Source organism: Xenopus tropicalis, chromosome 6 (assembly GCF_000004195.4).
Source record: "Xenopus tropicalis strain Nigerian chromosome 6, UCB_Xtro_10.0, whole genome shotgun sequence".
In the NCBI taxonomy this organism is placed as follows: domain Eukaryota; kingdom Metazoa; phylum Chordata; class Amphibia; order Anura; family Pipidae; genus Xenopus; species Xenopus tropicalis.
In genome coordinates this window covers 119644153-119657405 of record NC_030682.2, presented here as the reverse complement: position 1 = coordinate 119657405, position 13253 = coordinate 119644153, and the positions used below count along the sequence as shown (strand labels likewise).

General features: G+C 43.2%; 1 protein-coding gene across 2 annotated transcripts in view; it reads right to left on the bottom strand.

Moving 5' to 3' along the window:
- c8orf34 (chromosome 8 open reading frame 34) overlaps positions 1-13253 on the bottom strand; it is a 118046-nt gene that overhangs the window by 83351 nt on the left and 21442 nt on the right. For both annotated transcript variants that reach the window (XM_004915169.4, XM_002935323.5), the window contains exon 2: positions 5231-5378. In XM_004915169.4, the coding sequence (XP_004915226.1) occupies positions 5231-5378 (148 nt within the window). The remainder of the gene's footprint in view (positions 1-5230; positions 5379-13253) is intronic.

The window sequence follows — 13253 nt, the reverse complement described above, 5'->3', positions numbered from 1 at the left end:
CCCATGCTTATTTTACATTTGAATGTGGCTCAAGGTTGGGGACCTCTGGTGTAGATAGTTATAAAAGAAAGTTATAGGGGTTATGCCAGGGTGGGGGGGGGGGGGGGATTGGCCATTTATAATTAGCACTACTGAGGGTGAGATGAGATCCTTGTAGTAATATATTTGTGATTTGTTTGTTCAGGGGCGCACAGTCCTACCCACTGCAAATAAAGAAGCAAATCTATACTTCAATTAGTTCTCGCGCTCACCAAATTAGGTTGTAGGTTCGGGTGCTGGTGCCCCAAACCTTTCGCTTTCAATTTTTTCGTACTTTGTTCTGAGGAATATCCTATGAGTACATGTGCAGTCACGATGAGTGCATGCTGTTTTGTGCGTAATATATTTGTGGGCATTTTCTGGAAACACACATTTCATGCACATTTATTTCATACTCTGTACATTATTTCTTTCCTATTAACCCCACAATAAAAGCAAAACAGAAACAATTTGAGCGTAAGGACTGCATTTCATGCTGAAATTATCTAGGGTACTTAGAACACTCACCCATTGCCTGTGACTGAGCAGAACACAGACACTGGAACCAGAAGAACAATCACAAGAGAAAAAAATCTACAAATAAACAGCACTTCACAACAGCTGTGAAGGTCTAAATCAAACCTGTGTAGGCTCTGTGAACACAACATATTCCCTGTTCCTTAACTCACATTCAGTCTCGGGTCTGATAATCACTTATTGTGGATACACTGGTTTACAATGGATCAGACAATCTCTATTACAAATAATATAAGATGCTGACCTTAAAAAGAAGAGACGCAGAAAGAATGAGAATAATCTGCTGCAAACCAGTGGTAGGCAGCGCGCAACAGATAAATGCAGCAAAGAGTGGGTTTGTCAAATGCAATGGGTTGCAATGCAGGAAACAATAGTGGGAATGAAAGGATAGCCACCCAAATGGATCATGCACAGAAGCAATTGGCAGGAGTTAGCAGGAAACTAAAATTATAATAAATATTGTATGTCCAAAAAGATAGTCACATGGATTTTAATAAATACTAAAAAGACACACAGGGTCATTTACAAACACAAATGCAGTGCAGTGAGTGTAATTTCAGACACAAGTTGCCACATTTTTTACCCATAATGCTGCATATTTATTTTTTTTTTAGTTTTGTCAACCACAAATGTACCCAATGTATCAAGATGGATACAATTGTATTTGGATGCAAATTGGGTACAACTTGTGATTCCCATTTTAACAGTAGAGGTTGTGTCATTTCTAGAACATGTGTTCAAAACAGCATTAGCATCCAATTCACTGGGCACCACCCCGGGGAGTAACTCCCCATCTTCTCCAGTGTCAAAGGGCACAGTTGTGCATCATTTATCGCAAGGATCGGGATGGATACATTGGCAAACATTTGGAAGGGCAGGAGCGTGTGTGAATGCAAGTACCTTAAAGGAATAGTTCAGTGTATAAATGAAACTGGGTAAAATAGACAGACTGCGCAAACTGAAAAATATTTTCAATATAGTTATTTAGGCAAAAATGTAATCTATAAAAGGCTGGAGTGGGCAGATGTCTAACATAATAGCCAGAACTCTACTTCCTCCTTTACAGCTCTCTAAGCTGTTAGCAGTCAGTAACCAATCAGTGACTTGAGGGCGGGCATATGGGGCATAACTGTCAGTTAGTTTGCTTTTGAATCTGACCTGCATGCTCACAAACTAACTGAATAGTTATGTCCCATGTGGCCCCCTTTAAAGCCCCTGACAAACTAAGGGGCACAATTACTAACCCACGAATCCGAATTGGAAAAATTCCGATTGGAAAACGAACATTTTGCGACTTTTTCGTGTTTTTTTCGATTTTTTCGGCGCCTTTACGACTTTTCTGAAATTGTGCCGACTTTTCCGTTACCAGCACGATTTGCGCGAAAAAGCGCAAGTTTTTCGTAGCCATTACGACTTGCGCAAAAAAACGTGAGTTTTTCGTAGCCATTCCGAAAGTTGCGCAAAATCTGGCGATTTTTTCCCTAGCGTTAAAACTTAAAAGGCGCGACTTTTCACGCAAGTTTTAACGCTACGAAAAAATCGCAACATTTTGCGCAACTTTCGGAATGGCTACGAAAAAGGAGCGACTTTTCGCGCAAGTTTTAACGCTACGAAAAAATCACCAGATTTTGCGCAACTTTTGGAATGGCAACGAAAAAGGCGCGACAATTTTCCGAAAAAATCGCCAAATACCGATCATTACGAAAAAAACGCAATCGGACGCATTCGGCCCGTTCGTGGGTTAGTAAATGTGCCCCTAAGAGTTTAGAGAGCTGAAAGCAGGGAGTCGTGTTCTGGCTATTATGTTAGACATCTGCCCAATCCAGCCTTTATAGATTACATTTTTGCCAAACTATATTAGAAATGTTTTTTTACAATGAACTGTTCCTTTAACAGGAATGTGCAATGTTCAGTCTCCATTGCATCAATTTTAGAACACTGGCACTAGTTACATTAGTAAATGACTCCAACCATCTTTCCTAGAACACGTTTATATGGTGCAGTGGGATTACTGTCATTCATACAATAATCTCAGTCTGAAACAAGCGAGAGAACATTTAGAACATTCAGGGAACAAGTGAAAGCCAAGCTTATCAGATGGAGGATTGCATTAGTGCTGCTAGCAAGGAGCTGGACAAGAAACATGAGAATGGAGATACATCTACCTTGTCTCGTGTCACTGACTGAAGGATCACATGGAGCCGGATATATCAGATTTATGCACTGAGACATGTTGAGCACTTAAAAAGTATCATACGGTCAACTAGTGAATGAATCCTACACTTATTATCCTGCCCAGTGTTTGGGCTTCCCTTTGTGCAGTGCGGCATTAGCCGATGTGATTAAAACAAGAATTAGGTGCATTTGTGCCAAACTCCTCTTTTATTAACTGCAAATTTAATCAGCAGATGTACCGAATCTAAAGAAATGTGCCCTAATGAATAGGCCGTTAGAAGAACATTACACATCATATCTTGGAAATGATAACTATGTTTGACTCCATTTAAAAAAATGTAAGAAAAAGAAAATAGTTAAACATTGGGACTCCCAAATAAATTGATTTCACCTCTTCATGACTCTCATTCCATTAGGAATAAGTGGAAGACAATAAAAAATGTAATTAAAGAGTCAATAAACAAGAATAAGTGAGGGGGCAAAGTCCACTGTTTGTACATAATGTTCTTTCATCTATTAACGGGGTTGTTAACCTTTGAATTAACTTTTAGTATGATGGAAAGAGTGATATTATTTGTTGTTTTTTATTTAACATTTTGTTTAGCTGCTATTTAGTTTGAAATTTCAGCAGCTATATGGTTGCTAGGGTCCAAAGTAATTTAGTGACCAGGCAGTGGTTTGACTTTGAGGTTGGAATATTAATAGAAGAAGACCTGAATATTAAGGTGACTATTAAAAAGTAAGAATAATAATAAAGTGGTAGCCTCACAGAGCAATAGGTTTTGGCTGCCGGGGTCAGTGACTTCATCCAAATGCTGGAAAGAGGCAGAAGGAGAAGGAAATAACTCAAAAGCTATCAAAAGTAAAAAATGAAGACAAATTGAAAAGATGCTAAGAACTAACCATTCTATAACATACTAAACTCTAACTTGAATGTAAATCACCTCTGTAATATGTATTTTTCCTGCCAGTCTATCCTACCCTGACCTGTCATTAACCCTACCAACTCTGTGCTACATACCAAGACTTTGAAGCCAAAAATGTGGTTTCTAGTTCATGTATGAGGCTGAGCTGCTGATAGCCCTATCCATGGAGAGGTAATTAAGCTGACTGAACCTTGGACCTGTGGGTTAATATAACTAGTTGCTTACCTAGTCACTACATAAGCAGCAATGGCTGTCAGCATATACATTGTGTGACATACTGACTGCCTGTACACGCAATTTTGGGGGAATTAGCAATGGTAGGCAGGTAGGCATGCAGAGGATCTGGAGCATAGAGACAGGGACACCACGTCTTCAGGCAAAACACAGGTTTATTCAGGGCCAATTCTTCCCAACAGAAACATAAGACAGTTCATAAACATACAGTTCAGGGTTGTGATTTGTCCCTTCTTCAGGGTTCTCACCTTCCAGGGTTAGTTCCACGCTCTGGAACACTCAGGCTTCACATTAAGCCTTGCTGAGCCCTCTCAGCACTTATCCATTGGGTCATAACTCCCTGTTCCCTGCAGTGGCAGGTGGCACCCCCAGCTCCTCTGGGAGTTCCTGACACAGGCAGCCCTCCTGCCCTGTTCCCTGCTCTGAGAGTGACCTTCACACAGTCAAGGTTCAATTCCAACTCTCTCTGTAAATCATACAGCCCTTTTATTGGCTGCTAACCTGCAGCCTAATGAGGCAGCTCCCTACAGCTGGCCAAATCAAAATCTTAAGGGCTCTGGCACACGGGGGAGATTAGTCGCCCGCGGCAAAACTCCCTGTTCGCGGGCGACTAACCTCCCCGAGTTCAAATATAGAGGAGAGCACCATAAAGCAGAATTCTGCTAAAATGTTATTTATTTCAGACCAAAAATAGCAGACCAAAAATAGCATCTGAAATAAATAGCATTTTAGCAGAATTCTGCTTTATGGTGCTCTCCTCTATATTTGGATTGTATTGAATGGCTCAGCGGTGTGCCTTGCGAGGATTGATGCATCAAGCCTGATCTAAGGGCTGTGCGGTTGAATACCTATTTGTTAATCTCCCCGAGTTGCCTTCCCCAGCCATGTAAGTCGCCGGTGGGATGGCACACGCGGCGGCGCGATTTAGCGCAAATTGCCGAAAAAGACTCGCGAGTCTTTTTCAGCGATTTCCCGAAATCGCCCCGCGGCGTCTGCCATCCCACCGGCGACTTACATTGTCGCCGATGGGATGGCAGGGGAAGGCAACTCGGGGAGATTAGTCGCCCGCGGCAAAACTCCCTGTTCGCGGGCGACTAATCTCCCCGAGTTGCCTTCCCCTGCCATCCCTAATGTCCCCCGTGTGCCAGAGCCCTTAAGGGAGATTTACTCTAACACAGCATTACCTGCTGTAAAACCAGGCATTTTACCTGGCACTACCTGTATCCCACCTTAAACACTGGTGGAAATACACCAAGTAATGATCTTTCCATTACACCTCTCACAATTGTTAGAAATGAGCCCATCTGTGCTATGGGACAATAGTACATAACTGTACTTACCTGCGGATTCACTCTCTGCCCACAGAGCAGCTGATCCAGACAGAGTCCTCTGTAGCTGGCCCACATTGCCTAGCTTGGATTGGAGATAATTAATCAGAAAAGGAATTGGCTGCTCCGGCGTCTCTGTTATCAGCTTTGTCATCAATTCCTAGGGAAGAAACCATGCATTTAATTGGACTATATTTATATACATATATACACACTTGTGTATTTCATTTTTACCACAATTTTTTTAAATTGTGCTAAAAATCATAAATTTGAGTTTTTAAAAGTCACATTTCATGAAAAAAATAAAAAATGAAAGTCGGGTACAGAGGGTGGTTGTTAATGGCACATTCTCTACTTGGAGTAAGGTTCTCAGTGGGGTCCCTCAGGGTTCTGTACTGGATCCACTTTTGTTTAACTTGTTCATAAATGACTTGGGGGAGGGTATTATGAGTAATGTATCAGTGTTTGCAGATGACACAAAACTCTGCAGGCCAGTCAATTCTATCCAGGATGTGACATCCCTGCAGCAGGATCTTGACCAACTGGCAATCTGGGCAGCTAAGTGGCAGATGAGATTTAATGTGGATAAATGTAAGGTCATGCACCTGGGATGTAAAAATATGCAAGCCCCGTATACCCTTAATGGGACTGCACTAGGCAAATCCCTAATGGAGAAGGACCTTGGAGTCCTTGTAGATAATAAACTTGGCTGTAGCAAGCAATGCCAGGCAGCAGCTGCAAGGGCAAACAAGGTTTTGAGCTGTATTAAAAGGGGTATAGATTCACGGGAGGAGGGGGTCATTCTTCCCCTTTACAGAGCGCTGGTAAGGCCCCATCTAGAATATGCTGTTCAGTTTTGGTCTCCAGTGCTCAAACGGGACATTATTGAGTTAGAGAGGGTCCAGAGAAGGGCAACTAAGCTGGTAAAGGGTATGGAAAGTCTCAGTTATGAAGAAAGACTGGCCAAGTTGGGTCTGTTTACACTGGAGAAGAGGCGCTTAAGAGGTGACATGATAACTATGTATAAATATATAAGGGGATCATATAATAACCTTTCTAATGTTTTATTTACCAGTAGGTCCTTCCAACGGACACGAGGGCACCCACTCCGTTTAGAAGAAGGGAGGTTCCATTTAAACATTCGGAAAGGATTTTTTACAGTGAGAGCTGTGAAGTTCTGGAATTCCCTCCCCGAATCAGTCGTGCTGGCTGATACATTATATAACTTTAAGAAGGGACTGGATGGATTCTTAGCAAGTGAGGGAACAGGGCCGCCATCAGGGGGGCACAGGGGGTACAGTCGTCCCGGGCCCGGCCGATTTTAACTTTAAAAGGGGGCCCGGCCGTGCTAAAGTTTTCTTAGTAGCTCGGGCCCCCTTTAATCAGTTCCGGGCCCTGTCATTGGTGGTCAGCGGGGGATCCTATTGGTCGCGCCCCGTGCGTTCATCACGTCAGTACGCACGGGGCGCAACCTTATAAAAGGGCCTGTGTTCTGCCGGCAGTCAGAAGGGAAGAGGTGTCGGCAGGGAAGGACCTCGCCGCCGCTGAAGATGCCGCCGCTGCCGAACTAGACGCAAGGGCTGTGCTGGCTACCAATGTACTGGGGGGGGCCCTGCTGGCTACCAATGCATTAGGGGGGCCCTGCTGGCTACCAATGTACTGGGGGGGGCACTGCTGGCTACCAATGTACTGGGGGGGGCACTGCTGGCTACCAATGCATTAGGGGGGCACTGCTGGCTACCAATGCATTAGGGGGGCCCTGCTGGCTACCAATGTACTGGGGGGGCACTGCTGGCTACCAATGTACTGGGGGGGCACTGCTGGCTACCAATGTACTGGGGGGGCACTGTTGGCTACCAATGTACTGGGGGGGGGCCTGCTGGCTACCAATGTACTGGGGGGGCCCTGCTGGCTACCAATGCATTATGGGGGCCCTGCTGGCTACCAATGTACTAGGGGGGGCCCTGCTGGCTACCAATGTACTAGGGGGGGCACTGCTGGCTACCAATGTACTAGGGGGGGCACTGCTGGCTACCAATGTACTAGGGGGGGCACTGCTGGCTACCAATGTACTGGGGGGGCACTGCTGGCTACCAATGTACTGGGGGGGCACTGCTGGCTACCAATGTACTAGGGGGGGCCCTGCTGGCTACCAATGTACTGGGGGGGCACTGCTGGCTACCAATGTACTGGGGGGGCACTGCTGGCTACCAATGTACTGGGGGGGCACTGTTGGCTACCAATGTACTGGGGGGGGGCCTGCTGGCTACCAATGTACTGGGGGGGCCCTGCTGGCTACCAATGCATTATGGGGGCCCTGCTGGCTACCAATGTACTAGGGGGGGCCCTGCTGGCTACCAATGTACTAGGGGGGGGCCCTGCTGGCTACCAATGTACTAGGGGGGGCACTGCTGGCTACCAATGTACTAGGGGGGGCACTGCTGGCTACCAATGTACTAGGGGGGGCACTGCTGGCTACCAATGTACTGGGGGGGCACTGCTGGCTACCAATGTACTAGGGGGGGCCGTGCTTGCTACCAATGTACTGGGGGGGCACTGCTGGCTACTAATGTACTGGGGGGGGGCTGTTGTCTACCATGTATTAGGGGGGCCCTGCTTGCTACCAATGTACTAGAGGGGGGCACTGCTGGCTACCACGTATTAGGGGGGCCCTGCTGGCTACCAATGTCTCATGTCTGTGAGTCCTTTGTACTGGTGGGAGGGGGGCCCAGAAAATGTTGTTGTGAGGGGCCCCGTGATTTCTGATGGCGGCCCTGTGAGGGAATACAGGGTTATGGGAGATAGCTCTTAGTACAAGTTGATCCAGGGACTGGTCCGATTGCCATCTTGGAGTCAGGAAGGAATTTTTTCCCCTCTGTGGCAAATTAGAGAGGCTTCAGATGGGGTTTTTTGCCTTCCTCTGGATCAACTTGTAGTTAGGCAGGTTATATATAGGCATTATGGTTGAACGTGATGGACGTATGTCTTTATTCAACCCAACTTACTATGTTACTATGTTACTATGTTACTATGTTAAACTTGAAATGTAGGTATCTGAAAGCTTGAGAGTCATGTAGAAGTCAATGGGAGCTTTCCCAGGCAACATTTAAACTATTTATTCAATTCAAGGTTTTTTTTTTATCGTGAGCTTGTAGACTCATTGAAAATGAGGTGTAAAAGACAAATTTGAGGTATTCAAGTTTTTTATTCACGGGTTTATTGATCATGTTTTTCATATTCTGTTTTTTTAATCAATAGGCAAACATTTAAGTAACATTTCAATTTAATTCACATTAGAAAACATATTAATGACCCAAATTCCAATAATTTATAATTAAGGCCCATTCGCACATATTCTTTATCAAAGCCACATACTGTACCAGCTGAAAGTGTGAGAAAGGCCCATTACAAATATAGCAATTATAGTCGCTACCGACTGGACAATTATTGTTCAGATAAAGAGAACACTAAAGCATTACAGAAACTTGGCGGTATTCTTTAAATGCATAAATAATGGTTCAGGATGAGGAAAGCACTTCTTGTTAAAAATTCAGTAGAACCCTATAGGGGTATATCGATAAAATGCTCCCTATGGTACTATCGTTATAGTGGGAAGGGTGTATAATTTAGATTAAAATCTAGAGATTGCTGCCCTAGTGGCACCTATTCCTGAGCAGGAGCAAATGATATAAAGGGGATCAGTATATTTTTGCACAAGTTACCACAGAGAATGGAAAGCTGAGGAGGCAGTGCAGTTCTTAAGCAGATATCCAATGATCATGCTGCTGTGTGCTGCTTTGCTAAGGGGGGGGCGCTCTTGGCACAACCTTCCTGCCCTCCTGACTTAGCTTACATTCACATCCTTAGAACTGCTTGTATATTATACATTCTGTATACATCTATGCTTCCAAGTTTTTTCTCATTAAAAGTGTGATATTTTTGCAAAGTCCCTGTGTGTGTGGCTCACTGTCTGTATATATATATATATGTATATGTATGGACAGACAGGTCCCCCCCCCCCCCCCCGATACTTCCAGGACTGGGAGATGGACCTGTTACTGCATAAGGCCAGTTGAGAGGGGCTTAAATTTGGGAGACCCCTGACAAATACTGTAGAGCATCCTCACCTCCCTCTCTCTCCAGATGGGTACTTCCCAGGTCTTCCACAGTAACGGGATTTTCTCCCGCTTTTAGTGTTTTACACCAAAACTTGCCTGCTTTATTTAAATGCATAGAATCATCATCAAAAGTCCTAGCAGTGGGCCGGTCTATGGGTGAGGTATTGGCAAAACATTGGGGGACAGGCACAGCCAAGATATCCCAAATCACTTTGGCAAATAACTTTAAAATTTACAATGAAATAAGCCTGTGAATAACTGTATGATAGGGGAAAAAGGGAAGTAAAAAATGAATAGCACCTCTTTGAATGCAGGCATAGCGAGCAGTCTGGCAGCAATTAATCAGCCGGCAGGCCAAGTGAGGTGCTGATGGTTTTGTTTTCAAGCTGATTTCTATTTGTTTTCCTTGGGGTTGTTGCAAGTTGCATTCTCTCCATGTCAGCTTCTATCAGCCAATATATATACCTCTTGTGTGCAAATGTGAGCAGAGCAAAATGTTATTGAAGCCCATTGTGTCAGGATGAGGGGGTTAGTCACAAATCATTGGAAACATTGTGCTGCCCTAGTGTTTTCAACTGTGTTGGTGTAGAAGAAAATGTGCTTTTGTAACCTGCCAGCCTTTTAGCAAGACATCATATTCTATCTTTCAAGGAAAGCATTTGGATGGATTTCTTCTTATACAGGCACTTTGCTCCCCCCCCCCACAGGGTTGTTTAAAGTTTATATAGGGACAAACTGCTGAAATAGAAGAATAAATATTCATAGAATAGAAATTTATATTTAACCTGGGGCTTCCCATCTGTTGCTGAGTTAATACTCCCAGAACCCCGTGCTGTACCTCACTGAGCTGTGAGTGGGGTATCAGAGGGTCAGTACCAGACCAGTCCTTTTTTTAATGACAACATATATAATTTAGAATGCAGAATGTGCAAATGTGTCTCTATACTGAATCAGAGTTTAGCATTTCATCAGTGCAGAAATACTTTGACACTACAAGTATCATTTACAAATGCAGCCCAAGTGCAATTGTTACTGGTATGAATGTAGGGTTTCCACCTGTCCAGTTTTGAACCGGACAGCCCCGTTTTCAGAAGGGCTGTGTGGGGGTCAAAGCTGCCTGCCTGGTTTTCCAAATTAGGGAATATGGACAGGCCTATGGATCGGCCAGTCGCCAGTCATAATCCCACTGATCGCCCCCAACACCACTCATTACACCCTCTGATGTCACTGCCCCTGTATATTGTTGCCAATCTTTAAAGATACTTGCACGTAAAACAAACTTCTTGCACTTTTGTATAGTTTCTGCCCTAATGAATAGCGACCTAGGGCTCCCCCACCCTTAATGAGGCAGTAATAGGCTCAAAAAATGTTTTATACATCAGGCACAGCTGCAGTGGGTTTACACATGCATATGGGTAATAATATGGCAATTTGCATCCAGAAATTTAAATGAAATGGATTATCAATGAAATGCAGTGAAATTCATCAATATCATAGGAGGGGGGGTTTACTTTTATGCAGTCAGGGTATAAAATCCCCTTCCAAAAAAGGTGGTGATAAGTGATTTGTTGATGGGGTACAAATGTGTAAGATGCCTTTCCGGTAAAAAAGGGCATTTATAATTATTTTTTAAAAAGTAGTAAATATTCATATTTTGGGTTCAGGAAGATTCTGCCCATTATGAAGCTGAATTGGGGGTTTGTCTGCTTATGTCTGTAGTAAGTAGTGGGCAGATAGGCTCAAAAGACTTCATATATCAGTAAAAATGAATTTATTTGTCAAGTGTATAAGGATCAGCAATTAGCTTTGCTCATTCTACTCCAGTTAAAATGAAAATAACGGTGTGATTGGTTGCTTTTGGTACTGTACAGAGGTGAATGAGCCTCACTATGTGCTAGGAATGCCTGGCTCCTAAGCGCATACTGGACATAAACTAGTGCATACAGCCATTTAACTTTTTAGAATTCAAAGTTTTGGTTTTTTTAGATATTCTTTTTTGAAGGTTTGGGAATATGATTACACAAAAAGTGACCTGAGAAGCAGACAGTCAGTGATGGGATAAGTATATGTGTCTGGTATAGTGAATAGAATGAAATTGTAGTTCTCTAACAGAAATGATACTCACATATTGATAACATGGGGAGATATGTTAATAATTCTGCTTTGTACTAAAAGGCAGCACAATGCGCTGGGTTCTGTGCTCTTCCAGCTGGAGGTTCCGAGGATACATACAATCACGTTGGCCCATAATCTTCTTTTATGTGCTGGTTGTTCCCACCCAGTCTGCTTCTCTTATCTCTCTTTAATGTGTTTGATCTAAAGACCAACCCTTGGGAGTTTTACTCCTTCCTAGTCATTTGAATTCCAGCAGAGGGGAGAATATTGGAGCTTATACTGTACCCTAGATGTACCATTTCAACATCAGCGTACCAAGATATACATTGTGTCAGTGAAGGGGAATTAAAGAGAAGTAGCGATGAGTGAATCTGTCTGTTTCGTTTCGCCATAAAATTCGTGAAATGCATTTGTCACACGGTTTTTTTGTGGCCCGCGTCTTTTTTGTCAATCGTGTCTATTTTTTTGTCGCCCACGCTTTTTTGCCGTGACCGTGCCCTTTTATACGCGCCCGCGCCTTTTTGTGATGCGTCTGCACCCAATTTTACATGACCGTGCCTTTTTTTTACGTGACCCCACCCAATTTTACATGCAACAAAAAATTTTACGTGCAACAAATTTTTTCACGGCAAATTTTCATGGAAGTTTTGCGAAACAATTTGCCAATGCCAAAATGTGGAAATTCGCTGTGAATCCATGCCTGGTGAAAAAAATCGCTCATCACTAAAGAGAAGTCTTGTGTTTCCATTGTTAATAAATGTGAAAGGTGCTTTCATCGTTTTTTATTTTTTAATAAGATGAACTATCTTAAAGAATAAAAGACTAAATATGAATATGGATAGACATTCTGTAATTCATATGCTGATCTTATTGCACCAGCCCAGAGCTTCAACAGCCTTATAGCAGTAATGATCCCGTCCACAGGATCTCACATTTTTTATCTTGTTATTCTATTATTCATGTTGTCCTGCGGCAATGAGCTACTGGGGACATCTTCAGTCTTCACTGCTCAAGCACTGTGGGTGCCTTTGGCTAGTAAAGAAACCCAAAACATAAAAGGGCTCGTTGTGCTCGTAAATGAGCCTGAAAGAACAACTAAACTCTAAAAATAAATATAGCTAGAAGTGCCATATTTTATATTTTGAGCTTACCGCACCAGCCTAAAGTTTCAGCATGTCTTTAACAGTAATGATCTATGACTTCAAAGTTGTCACAGTAGCTCCCCATCTTGTAAAATGTCAGTGACACTCACGTGCTCAGTGGGCTCTGGGGGCTGTTGAAAAGCTGAACTTAGGGGTTGTCCCAAATTATCAAGCAGAAAATGAGGTTGGTCTGTAATATAAGCTGATGCCACAGGGCTGGTTATTAAGGTCTGATGCTGATTGCATTGATTTCAGAGCTGTCATGTAATGTGAATCTGAATGAATTACTAATCTGCCTTATATTGTGACTTTTATAATATAAAATATACAGTATATAGTGAGTGGGTCCCTAAGCTCAGTAAGTGACAGCAGAACAGAGCATGGGAGGGGAATCAGCAGAAAAGAATATAGGGGCTACTGGGGCATCTTTGGGGGCACAGATCTTCCCTGCTAAAGGGCTGTGGGTGCCTCTGGCTGGTACAGAAGCCCAAAATATAAGGTACTACATTTCTAGCCTGCTTATGTAGTTAAGCTTTAGTTCTCCTTTAATGTTTAGTGTTTCTGTCCTAATTCTCAGTTTAGCTTTAGTTCTCTTTTAATTTCTACAATAACACATTTCATTAAGCTTTAATGCAAAATGGAAAGTAGTCTTTTTTTAAA